This window comes from Aaosphaeria arxii, assembly GCF_010015735.1.
Source record: "Aaosphaeria arxii CBS 175.79 unplaced genomic scaffold BU24scaffold_7, whole genome shotgun sequence".
In the NCBI taxonomy this organism is placed as follows: domain Eukaryota; kingdom Fungi; phylum Ascomycota; class Dothideomycetes; order Pleosporales; genus Aaosphaeria; species Aaosphaeria arxii.
The window spans coordinates 784,967-799,529 of record NW_022983480.1 but is presented as its reverse complement, the minus strand read 5'-3'; the positions used below and the strand labels follow the sequence as shown (position 1 = coordinate 799,529).

At 47.8% G+C, this 14,563-nt stretch overlaps 6 protein-coding genes and 1 non-coding gene across 7 annotated transcripts; 2 read left to right on the top strand and 5 right to left on the bottom strand.

The window, feature by feature from the left end:
- Positions 1-826: 826 nt before the first annotated feature.
- BU24DRAFT_465061 (uncharacterized protein) lies at positions 827-2,924 on the top strand (the record flags this gene model as incomplete). Its single annotated transcript, XM_033532245.1, has 2 exons — positions 827-1,797; positions 1,847-2,924. 2 exons carry the CDS (start codon positions 827-829, stop codon positions 2,922-2,924), a joined length of 2,049 nt encoding a protein of 682 aa, XP_033381034.1.
- Positions 2,925-3,294: 370 nt separating this feature from the next.
- On the bottom strand, positions 3,295-3,403 carry BU24DRAFT_t66. Its single transcript has one exon. It is a non-coding gene; the product is annotated as a tRNA-Gly (tRNA).
- Positions 3,404-4,874: 1,471 nt separating this feature from the next.
- On the bottom strand, positions 4,875-5,249 carry BU24DRAFT_257275 (uncharacterized protein). Its single transcript, XM_033522457.1, has one exon. It carries the CDS (start codon positions 5,179-5,181, stop codon positions 4,978-4,980), a length of 204 nt encoding a protein of 67 aa, XP_033381033.1. The 5' UTR covers positions 5,182-5,249; the 3' UTR covers positions 4,875-4,977.
- A 1,443-nt stretch (positions 5,250-6,692) lies between these two features.
- Positions 6,693-7,517, bottom strand: BU24DRAFT_484418 (uncharacterized protein; the record flags this gene model as incomplete). The annotated part of the gene is made up of 2 exons (XM_033533339.1): positions 6,693-7,295; positions 7,347-7,517. The coding sequence occupies 2 exons, from the start codon at positions 7,515-7,517 to the stop codon at positions 6,693-6,695; spliced, it is 774 nt and encodes a 257-aa protein (XP_033381032.1).
- A 509-nt stretch (positions 7,518-8,026) lies between these two features.
- BU24DRAFT_395773 (2-dehydropantoate 2-reductase) lies at positions 8,027-9,321 on the bottom strand. The gene is made up of 2 exons (XM_033525269.1): positions 8,938-9,321; positions 8,027-8,849 (listed from the first exon to the last, which is right to left on the bottom strand). Exons 1-2 carry the CDS (start codon positions 9,284-9,286, stop codon positions 8,131-8,133), a joined length of 1,068 nt encoding a protein of 355 aa, XP_033381031.1. The 5' UTR covers positions 9,287-9,321; the 3' UTR covers positions 8,027-8,130.
- Positions 9,322-9,485: 164 nt separating this feature from the next.
- On the bottom strand, positions 9,486-11,198 carry BU24DRAFT_453056 (RAI1-domain-containing protein). Its single transcript, XM_033531233.1, has 3 exons — positions 11,167-11,198; positions 10,488-11,111; positions 9,486-10,432 (listed from the first exon to the last, which is right to left on the bottom strand). The coding sequence occupies exons 2-3, from the start codon at positions 10,983-10,985 to the stop codon at positions 9,563-9,565; spliced, it is 1,368 nt and encodes a 455-aa protein (XP_033381030.1). The 5' UTR covers positions 10,986-11,111; positions 11,167-11,198; the 3' UTR covers positions 9,486-9,562.
- Positions 11,199-11,533: 335 nt separating this feature from the next.
- BU24DRAFT_465058 (uncharacterized protein) lies at positions 11,534-12,022 on the top strand (the record flags this gene model as incomplete). Its single annotated transcript, XM_033532244.1, has 3 exons — positions 11,534-11,696; positions 11,797-11,856; positions 11,922-12,022. The coding sequence occupies 3 exons, from the start codon at positions 11,534-11,536 to the stop codon at positions 12,020-12,022; spliced, it is 324 nt and encodes a 107-aa protein (XP_033381029.1).
- Positions 12,023-14,563: the final 2,541 nt, after the last annotated feature.

Below are 14,563 nucleotides of genomic sequence, written 5' to 3'. Positions count from 1 at the left end.
ATACTTCCACCCGCCACCACAATGTGTATGTAGCTACTTCCACCATAATATGCCTTCATTTCTAACTTGAGCACATGCAAGATAAGCTGCATAATGATTTCGCAATGGAGCAATTGAAGAATGTGGCCATGACTCAGCCCTCGTAGCACGACATTCTTGGAACCTCTATCCTATTGCAGTATCGATTTCGATGCAACACACACCCATTATCAACCCCGATCCAACCTAAAGAATGGAATCATACAAAAGCCGTGCATTGCATCTTGGTCGTGCTTACTCCTGTGCCCAATGATTCATGTTGCACACCATTCTTGAATACCAAGGGCTTGTCGTGCTTGACCGATTTCTCATCCAAACCTCAGAACCACCTTTGTTTCCTTCCTCCTGGGCTTCTGCTCGCATTAGTTCTTATTGAATACACGCCTTCGCATCCTCTCAGTGGACGCACATTCCTGGGGCCCTGCAATTCAAATTACTATCCTGGTCAAAGAGTAGCCCAAAAACTAAGCGTTATCGCTTCCGTGAGGGCCCATTGTCGAGAAATCCTTACCCGTCAGCCTCACGCACTAACCGAGTCAAGGCTGCGAGCATGGTGATCGAGCTCGACCACAACCCTGGCTCAGCTGTGGTACTGTACAGGCACAGGCATTGTTCGTATATTAACGTCGGATGCGGTAATGTGCCTGTTTGGCCCCCACTCCCAGATTGAGATAGATAAATGTACAGGCTAGACAGCATCCCCTTATTGTAATGGATCAAGGCATGCCTGTACTTTCTTCTATGTTTTGATTATTTCCATTGAAACGTTTGTCCAATCTTTAAGAAAATGTCGGAACTTGATGATCGCTTCGTCCACAAGGGATTCTGGATCAATTGGAGCCAGGGACCGGTAATGGGACGAACCATTACTACTGATGCGCAGACAGGAAACACCGTCGTTGCCATTCTCACGGTGCTCGTTACTGTTGCTTCTGGACAACTATGGAACCTTATCACATTTCTCTACCACCAAAGCCGTGCGACTAGCAAAAGTGCCGATGGTCTTTTCTGGCAGCAACAAGCTTTGATGCGGACGATGCCAGCTCCTGCAGCGATGTTGACTGACACTATTAAACTTTATTGGACATGGAAACAAACTTCTGACCGGGCCTTCCTTCGCTGCCTCCCACAAGTAGTATTCTCCGTATGCTTCATCGCCATAGCTATTATCAGCGGATTGTTCTCCTCATATGTGGTTGATACTTCCAATCTCGAGGTTTTGATCAACAGCCCTTACTGCGGTCAACTCAACTACACAACATTATACATGTACCAACAATCGACAAACAGTCTATTCGCGAACCTCTTTCCGGCAATGGAGACATACGCTCGCGAATGCTACCAAAATAAGACGAAGTTACCGGCACGTTGCCAAAACATTTTCATTCGGCCGAACGTGTCATTCACCGCGAATCCCGTTGCCTGTCCCTGGGAGAAATCGATGTGTCTAGATTACACAAGTCTCCCCGCCATCGAGATGGATTCGGGCTATGTCGACTTCAAGAAACACCTTGGTTACAACTTGCGAGACAAGGACAATGTCCAGCTTCGCAAGAAGACTACTTGTAACGTTCTTCCACTGGATGGACATAATCAAGTGAGAAATGCCTCGGCATGGAAGAACAGATTCGCGAAGAAGCAAGAACCCGACCAGAAGATTATCGCATACCAGTACGGTAATTGGACAGCAATGACGCCGGAAGAGCTCCCGGGAGACAGTTTTCTTCTTCCTTTGCGGGTGACAGGCTATCTGACAGAGTAAGCTTTGTTATTCGCGTACACGCAGCATTGACTGATATAATACAAGAGGACTCATTTCATATGCAATGGCAGACCCGGGCATTCCGGGCTTTGTCCCTATTGTTCCATTGAGACGCAGCGATGCTGATGTAGCATTGATGGCAGTGCGTATGAATCAGGTGACATACGCAACTCCAGTGGATGATCCACTGTTCTCGGCTCATCGAAACCTCTCATATCCAAGCCTGTCACCCGACAGAGAGACTGAAGTGTGGTATGAGGCAGATCAGGCCAGCAGCTTTGTTGGATGCGCGGAACAGTATCAATTCTGTGTCGGTTCGTCAGGTGAAAGTGGCAGGTGCACCGAACTCAGTGGTCTTCCTGGCGATTTCTCGCCTGGCGGCATCCTGAATCCCAACGATGTGCAGCTCACACTCTTGAATCTTCTACGGTCTGTTCTGACTCTGAATGACGTCTCACTTGGCACTGCAGTAGAGATTCTCCAAGCGAAGAGCATGGAGAGCAACGGTCGGTTTATGGGGCTCCCTGAGGATCAGTGGATCAAGGAGATTGTTGGCTGGAATGCTTTTGCATGGTCGGGTATCCAGACACTGTTGACAGATTATGCTGTCGGCTTGAAGATGCGCGATGAAGAAAATGCAGACATTTACGTCGACAAACCCACCACTCCCGCCGGCAAACAGCTCTGCCAATCCGTCAAGATGAAGAAATCCGGTGGCTTCGCAAACATCAATGTCTTTGGGTTGGCATTCATCGTAACAGTAACCGTCACTGTGACTGCATTCAACATGATGGTCTTGCGCGTCTTCATCTTCCTCAGTCGTTTCCGCCGAGCTCTTGCTCCACGCATCGATCATTGGGTGCAAGATGGCATATTCCAACTCCAGCGTCGAGCATTTCAATCGGAGGGTCAAGGATCATGGTTAGGATCCGAAAAGGAGATACCGCACACGACCAAGAGCGAACACCTTGCTAAGCTACCCAATGGATCAACCGCAACGATAGCGATTGATGCAGAGTCGCCAAAACCAACACCTTCCTCGACGTTCAGCGACATGACCAAGACTGAAACCAACGTAGCAAAGACAGAAGTGACTTCTGAATCCAAGTCCATTAGAGAATAATGTCTTGTATTGATTATTCCTGCCCCTTGGCCTTGTGCGAAGGTGGATTGCACAACGCTGGTTCGTTCGGAGTCCGCTCGGCAGCCATAAAAAATCTGCCCGGACGCTAGTGTGTGGTGGTTTTCCTATATATGTCAGTAGATAAATGTAGCTGCACTCAAAGAATATCTCTTTTTCGTAACCGTTCCCGCGTCTACTCTCATCTTACCTGTAACATCTGCAATAATAATGCCCATACTAGTTTTCACTACCCCTGCACGGCTCAAATAGCCACCTCTCATCCACCTTACGTCTCCACATCCCTAGCAGCGGTCCCACTGGACAACCTCAACCAAAAAAAGAACCACAATCAATCCATGATGCAAAAAAATGCATCGAACGGGAATCGAACCCGTGCCTGAAGCAATTCACCAGTTTGACATCGTTCAGAGACGTCACGTGGGTGGGAAGCTTCAATTCTACCACTAAACTATCGATGCAGGCATTTACCAGTGGTGCAATATGTCGGTTTTCTCTTTCTAACACTTATATAGCCATGCAGATGATGAAATAGAATGGAAGACAAAGAATGGGGACGTAATATGTGGATGAGGGGGTGAATGGGTCGATGATGCAAAGACCTCGGGTCAGCAAGCTACCCCTCTTGTGGGAGGGGCCACTTTGCTTATGTGGGGTTAGGAGGGATTTGGTTGTGGAACATGCGTGCATGACTCAGGGGCTGGGCCTCCGTTGATATACTTGAGCTCATTTTATATTGACATGTTATTCAAGAAAGACTAAATGTTGTTAAGATTTTCGAATCGAAAATGCCTCTGACAAGTCCGTTGGTGCAACCTATCCAACGATGAGGCATCGATAGTTACCTTTATACAATACATGCTCCAACCGACACTTACTTGTTGCATTGATATTTAACTACAAAGTCTGTGATGACATGTCTTGAGAAGATACCCTGCAGTCTCTTTTAATATCCATAATGTTACAAAGCGTAACAGGGATTAAAAGGAGGTATGGAATGCTACGACCAGGTATTCATGCTCAAGGTGTTCAAGTAACTATTTAGCTCTAGAATTGCTGTGAAGCAGCTGCTGGTAGTTAGTAGTTGAACTATCGACAATCATAGGAGCTGAAGTTTGGATGTTTATGACTGTTCAGAGAGATGACTTTGATGTATTTCCATGGATGACCACTCGGTTTTCTTGACTCTTGCATTTCTTGGTCAGTGAAGATTCGCACTGTTGTAGTCCTGCCTAACAAACAAAGGAGTCCAGAACAGGGCATAATCTCTCCATTTGCGAGCATGTTTGCTTATGCTAGAGAGGTATAATCTCGAATCGTTATACAAATAGCAAGGTGCTCGAACAGGTGCTCGAATCGGATTCGGGTAATTCTATCATACTACCAGTGCAGGTGCAGGAGCTAGACTTCAATTCACTGCTGCCGCTTTAGGTGTAAGGACAAAGCACGGCGAGGGCACAGGGGCAAGACGTATGTTCAAAGACTGCAGCTAGTTTGCTGTCTAACTAGGGAGAGGCGACAAGCGGACGAAGCACTGATCAGGGCCAGGTACAGTTGAGACAGAAATTGGGTCAAACGATGCAAGTTCTACTTCCAGGCGCTATCCCCTGCCCTCCTTAAGTCGCGATGAGGATTGCAAGAGCCAGCCAGTTATTTCTCAGGTCACCATGCCTGCCTGTTAATAAGTCTCGGTCTGGTGAGAACCCAAATCTATAGGACAGTGTGACGGTACGAGCATGCCATGATGAGCTTGATTAGCAACGATTTTCGTCCATCAAGTGGAAGTATTTCGGCTCTTATTGATTCAACGCATCTTTATTTTGAAAGACGTACCCGTATCGATCTATTTATGAGCACAACTTTGCATCATTAGGAAAAACCATGAGTAGACTTGTAGTGCTCAGAATGAGCAAGTAGCCCTCGAAGATAATGGGTGACTTAAAAAGCAATGTATCTAGCTACCATCTCTAGCTACCATCTCTAGCTACCATCTGTTCTCCTCCGGGCGTCACAAAGACGAAATCGGCATGGCTTGCTAGTTAGATCTAGTTGGATCGTAGGGCAGGGTTGGTAGATTTGGTGGTCTAGGATCTACATTCATCAGAGGAGGCTTGCAGGATAGATGTACATACCTACTTATCTTCTTGAATGCGTTGGACATGCGCCATCGAAGGATATCCTCTGTGACTTCAGGAATTCCTTCTTCCACCAATCTCTTGTTAACATTTCTTAATATCATTTCAGATTCTATGTAAGGTAGTTGTGACCAGGTCAGGCCTTGTCCTTTACGATCGCAAAGATTCTGCGCTTCATCCTTGGTAATCTTCTGCTTATTTTTGTTACACATATAACATGCATAATACTTGCAATAAAACGGCGCCATTGGCCATTGTTCAGTCCTGCAAGTCCCTGCACTGTTGCAGCTGGGTCGTGGAGGTGTACCGCCATGCTGAAGGCTGAGTGTCTGTGAAAACTGGTCAGAAGCGGGCGGGGTATTGTGTACTGATGTTGAGTTAGGCGAGCATGATGGACTATTTGGACTATTTGGTGATGCATGATAGACTGGAAGCGCCTGGTACACAGTCGGTACCGTTAGTAGGGATTGGTGGCGATTGGTGACGACTGGCGCCTTGCCTACTGATCCTTGCATCTGCCACTTGTATTTGTAGCAAGCAGAGACACTTTTGGCACAAAATTTACACCAATAGATCTCGAAAGCCAACACATTTACATGCATAGAAAAGGCTGGACTAGCTTGTTGCTACTGTTGCTGCATCTCTGTGTCGCACCTAGCAGGGGTTTAACTATGCCGGCGCACCGTACGGAAGGACCAACTTCCGACATCAGGAAATAGGCCACGATTACTGAGCTTCTGTATGGACAGTACGCTTGAAAGCTGACTATCTCAGAGGAGACCATCCAAACGTATATCAATCACACGCAAGATGGCTGTTGCTTTGTGGAGAAGGGCCATGGATCTGCTCAACAAGATTCTGTTGTACTACTATACAATGCATGCCTGCTGTTGGTTCTGGCAACTCAAGTGTTTTATCCAACATGTCTCTACTCGACGATCCGACCCTGAAATACTTGTGGAAACAGGTCCAGAACTTAGGGTCGTGAAAATGCTGCTCAAAGTTTCTGGCATCTTGTCTATACCAAAGAAGTGTTCGCCAGCCCCCGGTACATTATTGACTATGAAGATCTTCCAACGATTGAGGAACAAGGCCAAAAGAAAGTTGACCAAACAGTGACGATGCTCGAATCTGACTAGGGTACTGTCTTCGTCCTTTTGTTTCACGAGACCAAGGGAAATGAGTGTAGAAGCGCTGAAAAGTAATATCTGGAGACTCAGGCATTTACTGCTTCAAAGAGCTATTATAAAAAGCATAAAACACACGAGATATATGCTCAAACTTCCGTCGGAAGTCGTGCACGGTTCTTCCACTTGAAAGCAGGTGCTTGGGAGCCTATGGACAGCTAGCCATTGGGCACATTCACAGTTTATCAAGATTTCGGTGACCGGGCGGGAGAAGGTTACATCCTGGGCTGGCTTCAGCGCCTTAAAAACCAAGGTCCTTCATTACCTCAAATTTATGTCTTGAATGTTAGGGCTCTAAACACCATTTTAACAGTGTCTAGTAACTGGATGTTAGATACCAGGCGTGGCATATATTATTATGAAACTCCGATATACTACATATATTCGATGGGACGAAGATTAAAAAATGATTGTTCTCCTGTGCATCGTCAAGCCTCATGTCTTATAAGACCCCCTTCCTCATTAAACCACCATACCAAGTGCCCGTGCATGCGAAATGTTGTCCATCCTTGGAGATCTGCTGCTTGCTTGAAACAGATTTCCCTCACGTATGGTGTACTCATGTCATAGCCCCGATGGAAGCGTATCAGATGAGGAACGGAATCCTCAGTCATAGTTTCGATGACCTGGTCAACGCGCCATTGGCCTAACACCTCTCTTGTGCGGTTCTTGTAGTGAAGCAAAATGCCTAGACAGTATTTTTTTGTTCTGTGTCTGCAGATATCAACGGATTGGACACCCTGTAGGGTAGCTTTGGAATGAAACCATTGTCCCCCATAGGCTCTTAACTCGTCTGGAAATTCGCTTTTTGGCCAAGGTGGGTTTTCAGGTACGTCGTTCCTACCCAATCCCTTGCTGACAATAGCCAGTCGCAAATCTCGTTCCGAGGATTGCGGTCGTAGGTCGTTGTAATAAAAGGAGATGACGTCTCCATCTGAGCTTCCATTGAGGCGTTGGACTGTTACACCGGACCGCCATTCAGGTCTTAGGTAAGATCTGAAAATACATGATCGTCCCAGCGTTGTATAAACCTAAATTATTCAGTGAGTGCACGTACTTAGACGGATAAAGCATTTTCTTACAGCCACTGATGCTGGACCTCCCAGATGCCTTATGACCCAGATCCCAGATATCATCTCCCCAGCAGAGACGGGAAAGTATACCCACACTAGATAACTGCCATATAACCATTCGGTCTCCGAAGGGCATGGTTCGCTGAGAATTTGCTGTATCCTGTGCGCATGGAAGCTCATGTTCGTCCAGCTACGGCACGAAACTATAAGACCGCTCAGGTCTCTCTGAATATCCACGCGTCTCATGTAGAAGGGTATTTCTGGCTCGATTGCTGGATTTTGGTATGCGTACCACTGATGTAGAGGTATGTGAGAGTAATGGGGATGATTCCAAACATAAGTCGGTTGACTATTGGATCTTCTGGAGATATTTCTAATAAGAAAAGGCTGTACGTAGGTCAGCTAAAGAATGACAATTCTATGGGCGACCGACATTTGTTGTTACAACTAATGAACTGACTGCTTCCTGAGATATTTCTTCATGTTGATACCAAGGTGCTCTAACCGGTTGCGGATCGGTTCCCTCAGTGACAAAAGAGATACCACGGATACCTATATCATCAATTGAGAGAGTAACCCGTCTAACATGCTTGCATGACTTAGGGGAGCCGGGGATGTTAAGGATATGATGATGGAGCAGAACGTATAATTTTTTGGAGTTTATCAACAGGAGATTGAATATGAATGGTATGATTTTAGAGGACTGTTAAGGGCCCCTTATTCTACGATGACGACCTTATTCTGAGCAGTATGTACAAAAGGCTTTACGACACACCCAACGTCCCGTCCCCTCTTATTGATCGACGATCTCGAATGCTTTCAAAACACCCTCTTTGTCCACCTTCCTATTTTCCCTGACAAACGCTTCAATCTTCTCATTCACCGGCACCGGTATGCCTAACCGTTGCCCCTGCCTCACAATATACCCATTAATATAATCAATCTCCGTCTTCCTCCCAGCGAGGGCGTCTTGTCTCATGGAACTTATATTCTTCGCTGTTCGTGCTCCCACATCGTTCACAACGTTGGCCAAGCGGGCAGGGGAGAATTTTTCCTGAATGGATGCGGTTGAAGTAGGTGTCTTTGATGATAGTATGGCGATTATGACTGCAGAAAGCTCTGAGATGAGAAGGGAGATTAGCACGCGGATGTCTGCGCTTTGGAAGAGCTCGCCGTTGTAGCAGTCGAGTATCGCGGTGAGAGGATTGATCACAGCATTGACGACGAGCTTCTGGAACTGGATTTCGAGGAGATCCTGGGGGGAGACGAAGGTCGTGGATAGTTCCGGGCATTCGATGATGTGCTGTGCCAGGGTTGGGATGGTTGTGTCGAGGTTTGTTGGTGATGGTGCAGAGTCTGGAGCTATAGGTCCGATGAAGGCGTTTGCCAGGCCTGCATGGACGGAGGAGAATGTCGATGTTGAATAGACGCCGTGGTTGAATATCCCGGCGAGATAGCTGGGGCGAGATTCAGGCTTTGGAAAGAGTGCGTTTGTTACTTCGTCGACGGTGCCTGCGTCATGTGATTAGTATTGGTTGTGCAAATATACGAGCAAGTAAGTTGTTGTCAATCGACAAGACCCAGGAGATATTAGACATACCCAGGCCGTTCTGACAGAACAATACCGTGCTTCTCTGTCCCAGCCTCTGTACTAATGGCTTCATCGCTCGGGTGGTAGAATGCGTCTTTGTCGTGACAATTAAATTCGCGATTTCCCCAACTCCTTTATCGTCCCCATCAATAAATTCATGGTCAAACGAAGATCTCTTGTCCGGACTACCATTTCTAACAATCTCTATGTTCCGGCCAGCTTCGTCCCATTCTTGGAGGAGATTGCGTCGATGAAAAAGTAGTGTTATGGGTAGTTCTGGATGGGCCTTACGAAGAGAATTGGCGAGGAGTTTTCCAAGATTGCCTATCCCTAGGATGTGTATGGGTGATTGTGACATTGATGAAGATTGGGTCGTTTTTAAGTGGACAGTACATGGACGATTGATGAATACCTAGGTACCCTAGGTAGGTACCCAGTCAAGGAGAGACGCCAAGCCTCGGCTGTCTTTAGGTGTATGATGAACGCGATGCGGAATAGGAAATTAGGAGAAATAAATATAGATCGCAAATAGATTCATGCAAAGTTTATATCAGTTTGATGGATTGAATTCGGGTTATCATTGGTATGGGTATCATCAAGTCTTATTTGACACGGAAGTAGCTTTTCTAACCATTCAACTGCTTGGATCAGCTTCTGCGGCTGGATTGTCCACGTCGCCGGCCGTCTCCTTCTCTTTATCTTCGCTCCTCCAATCCAAGAATTCCTTGCTCAGGATCTTGCCAGTTCCCTGCTCTGCTGTTTTCGAGATCTCAATATGCGTGCCCCGCTTTCGCAGTCGAACCCGATATACGCCTTGGCCTGTAATGGTTTGCTTGAGATGAGTCAAGAATGCGGCCGCGAAATTGATGCAAGTATTTCCATCCCAACATCCTGTTCCCCTCCTGACCATCCCTGGAATCCTTACAGTCTCATACACGTCGATCACCTTCAAGATCCCTTGTTTACTCCTGAAACCCACAATGACCTTCTCTACACCGAGAAGAAAGCTCTGTGCCCAGAACTTCAACAACTTACGCTCGAACTTCAGGATGTCGCGATTGTGCGGATAAGGAGGTAGCTCTTCGGATGTTTTGAGCTCGATCCAGGGTATTGGTGCATCAGGGTCGGAGGATTTCGGATGCCATAGACCGTCTACCTCCCCGCCAAGGACAATTCCGTGTGGACCAAATGCAGTGCGAACTATCGAGCAGTGTTGAGCGTAATTCGAGACAACTGCCTTCGTTCTGTTTTCGATGAACTCTGGTGACACTTTCTGTGGAACATCAGGTATCAAAGCGAGGGTCTCGAATTTATAGCCCCAGTACGTCATCATCTCGCGCGACTGCTGATTGGGGTCTGGACGCCGATTTGTACGTGGTGGATCATTTTCAGCAGCACGGGAAGCTGCCTTCGCATCGAAGTCCTCGTGGATGTAAATTGTTCCATCATGTAAAGTTGCCAGCATCTCGAATTCGGCGAACATGTCATAGGGAACAGTCATGATCTACAACGGTTAGCATAGTGATCTGGTGCCCATTCAAGACTACGGAACTTCATACCTTGGTCATCATCCCCCTCCAAGTGACAAAATCCGTCTGCACTTTCTTATCCTCCCGCTTCTCCTTGCTGACAAGTGTCTTAAGCAAGCTATCCAAATGCGGATCCTCCTTATCCTCATAATATTGGAACGTATCAAAACCCTCGCGCAAATCCGCCCCGATCGGAGGTCGGTAATAATAATTAATGCCCGACTCATCCTCCCTATATCCATGAACATCGTCGTACGAGAAGTGCGCAATCTCGCGAGGACGCTTGATAGTCGCTGATGCACCGTGGAAGCGATTCAATGGTTGAATGGGGAAGAGCACCGGTTGTGCTTGGGGAACGTTTGATGCTGCCGGAGGCGGGATCTCTGATGAGAGCTCTCGTGTGCCGTCGTCTACTCGAGCCCGCTTTCGTGGTTGCGAATCGTCATCTTCGGTAGCGGGAGGAGGATGTGGAGGTGAGGGAGGTTTTGGTGGTAGAGAAGACGCATCACTGATTGGGAGTTGCGACATGGAAAGAGGTAGAGTGGTAGCAGTGGTGTAGTAGCTAAGGTCGAGCTTGCTTGGTCAATACGATGGATGCAACCATTGACGGACAATGGGACCGTAGATGTGAGAAGTCTGTTTCGTAGTATGTGTCTGCAAGTGCGCGTAAGTAAATGAATCGTAAAATAGTGCTAGTGTGCTGTTGTACTTCAAGCTATGAGTAGATTCTCGTTGGTGAATGGATGTGGGAGAAGTTAAGCTCACGAGCCAAAGCTACCCCCCTGCACCCCGCGAATGTTCAAGTTCGCGGCAGCGGCATCCCCTGCCCTTGTCTCCGCCGCTACGGCGCGCCATCTCAACCAACACCACAAATCCAAACAACAAACATCACAATAAACCCATGAAATATCCACCAACATCCTCTCGGAACGTAATTGTTTCACTCAACACCCCGGCTCCATAAGCTCCCCTACATTAACTACCGCGCCATGGATCTCCGTCGCCCAACTCGACCTCCCAATCCCTCATCCCGTCGTCATATGTTCCCTCCTCGCCGTACTCACCTCAACCACGCCATGTCGTCTTCGTCTACCGTGCATATCAACGCCGAGGATGCCGACGCCGATGACAACGAGCTCGTCGTCAAGGAGAATGGAGAGTATAAAATGCTCACTGTCGACCCGTCATTCCGGAGCGGCGCCATCTACGTGCAGATGATGAAGGACAACAATAAGAACGGTCAGTGCACATGCATCACGTGCTTCATGAATTTAATTGTACATACCATTCATGAACCGCGGAAACTTCATTGAGCACAGTTCATATCTGATGAATACAGAGCACGAGAACCAGTTGATCGCCCTGTACGAGAAGCAAGATACCCATTGGTCCGACCCAGGTAAGCTGACGGTCCCCTGAAACACGTCGCTCCGCTATCGAATCGTGACTAACGAACGCCACCAGCAATCATGCACGAGATCAAGATCGCGCTCAAATCCAGCCTTAACAAGAAGCTCGCGAGCTTGGATGCTGATCAGTGGATGTTCGGGGGCGAGCGTAAGTAGAGTGCCCTACTTGAGCTCTTGGAAGAGGGCATTGGACGGTGTTAGGGTCATTTTACGTGGGACCATTTTTTTCACTTTGAGATACCCATAATTGCGAATACATTCTGTATGCATGCTGAAGCTTTCCCACATTCAATCCGTTCTCTCAGTACCCGTGAGTATCAAGACTAAAAAGCACGTTGAGGACCCCGCTGGTGTCGTCTATCGAGCTTATCCCTCAGCCTAGGTTCTACAATTGTCTCTATGGCTACACAAAATAATACGAAAGCTAGGCACTTTCTTTATAGACCTGTATGACCCTGTTGAGTTCGTGGACTCGCTGTCTCTTTGATTAGGTTAGTTAACTGCATTTTAACAATGGGTGTTCGTCGCCATCAGCGTAGATTACTATGACTTTGATTGAACTGCCCGATCGGAGGATAACTCCTTTATAGCTTCCCCGTTCGCAAGCTGCTCAAAATTCCATGTTGATGGGTACGTAGTAGTGTTAGTGCGTATTGCTTCCACCCTATGCCTTCTGCAGAGTGTCTGGTATATGCCAAAGTGGTACAGCATCAATCTCTGGGTGCTTGATTGGCGTGTTAAGACATGGCAACGCGGGCTCAACTAAGCCAACAGGCATAATTAGGTCAAACCCGCTCCATATTCGTACAGTTCTTTCTATCACGGCCTCCAGAATGGACATCAGCCTTAACAACCTAAAGCTCAATGAGACAGCACCGAACGTGCAGAAGCTCGTAGGCTTGAAAACAATGGGATCGGTTCAATGTAAGTATCCAAACATGGAAATACTCTCATTGTGTTTGACAGCAGGAGTGCAGATATTGCTTTGAAGACCCATGCAAATAAACTGGCAAAAACCGAAATTCCAAAAGGTTTGAGTCCAATAGCTTGCCTGTCACATTCTAACCCTACCATCTACATACCACCTCTATTTCCTGACACAGCGATAGAACATAAGGCCGCGCACTCCCAGAGGGCCTATATAGTTCATGCCGCACTTCCTCCGTGTTCTGAATCGTACCCCACCTTCGTTGGCGCCCTGGCGCTTCTACAGCTGTATGGCGTCCCACCCTCCTCGTATTCATTCGGCTTTGTATTCCAGCTGTACTTGTCTGGGGTAGAGACTTGATATGTACCCGTCCCGTGAGACGGTCGAACGTCCGACGCGGGTAACCAGACTCCTTCTTCGTCTTCGTCTTCGTCTTCTCGATACTACTCTGGTTTCCTGGCGAGCGAGGACTTGTATGCGCGTCTCGCCACGCCTGGATCCTCATCTTCTCCTTGTGAAGCAGGACGAAATCATCGCGGTGGGGCTGAGGAGGACGAGGGGCACAGATACCATGATGAGTGTGACGAATGGGATTGGGCGTTTCTTCAGTGGGAAGTACAATTGCAGGTAGTCGCGATTTACTTCCCCGTCGCCGTTCTGCGTACTGTTCAGCTGCTGTAGTAGTTTAACAGTGAAAGGCTATTCCCCGTGTCTCCGATCTCAGACCTGCCGCGGTAAAATGTAAGCATGGTTATCCTGCGCCGTAGTACACGAACTATGTAGAAGGTGATGAGCCCCTGCGGAGTGTATCATCCTCTTCCTGTCGAGGTATGCCTACTATAGACTCTGAGATAGAAGGAGTGCCCATAGGCTGTCAGCTCAGTCTATACGTCAACGATGTCCTCACGATAATGCCATTATACTTGCCTCCTGCCTCGATAGGACGCGTCCGGTGTTCCTCTAGCAATACCTTGTCGTGTCATGCGCATAGAAGAACGCGCGAAGGTCGCCTTCAGCAATGTGTCACTGTAGGGTTATCATATCTTAGACTGCATGCCCAGCGCAGCTTCTTTATGCTGCGCTGCAATATGCAGGATGGCAAGCCGACTTCTCTTCTCGTTGTTGGGGGGTTGTGGTTCTGTCAGTGGTTGCGCCGCACGCACTGTTGCCTTGTGTAGCTGGTTCAACTGATAGCAGCGAAATAGGATCCTCCTTGTACTGTGAACACAACCAGCGCATAAGTATACTGAGGTTACTCTCCTTGTCGTTTCCTTAGTCGTCTTTGATGTAAGAGGCAACATCAGTGTTGTTGATCGGCAAGGTAGGGGGAAACAGAAGGCAGGAGACGCATCCCCACAGTGGCGCGATGCCATACCGACGTTCGAAATCGTTTAGGATAGGATCTGAGATAGGATCCTCGAGGGCTGGAGGTTGAACTGCTGCTCGTTTTTGTTGTGTTCGTGGTTTGGCGCCTGGGTCACCCTGGTGGATTCTAGGAGCGCTGGCGCGGTCTGTAACTTCGATCCAGCGACGCAGCTGGCGAGAGTGCCTGTGAAGCTATTCAGTCATATAAGAAGATTCGATTCTAGGCACAGTGAATATGGACAGAGTAATGGGGTGTTTGTTGTTGGGCGCTTACCTGTGCCCACCTGGTGACCTGGTGTCCTGCCCTCCGCGATACGTCACTGCAGCCGCGACCAAGGTGAGAGGCCGACCATCAGCACGGGATTTATCGAGCCTGTGACCGGACAGGATACCTGGTATTTATA

Coding starts and splice junctions, on each gene's coding strand:
- BU24DRAFT_257275 (XM_033522457.1), bottom strand. CDS start 5,181: ATGATATTAAGAAATGTTAACAAGAGATTGGTGGAAGAAGGAATTCCT.
- BU24DRAFT_453056 (XM_033531233.1), bottom strand. CDS start 10,985: ATGTCGCAACTCCCAATCAGTGATGCGTCTTCTCTACCACCAAAACCT. Junction 10,433..10,487: donor GGAGGGGGATGATGACCAAG/GTATGAAGTTCC, acceptor TAACCGTTGTAG/ATCATGACTGTTCCCTATGA.
- BU24DRAFT_395773 (XM_033525269.1), bottom strand. CDS start 9,286: ATGTCACAATCACCCATACACATCCTAGGGATAGGCAATCTTGGAAAA. Junction 8,850..8,937: donor GTTCTGTCAGAACGGCCTGG/GTATGTCTAATA, acceptor CACATGACGCAG/GCACCGTCGACGAAGTAACA.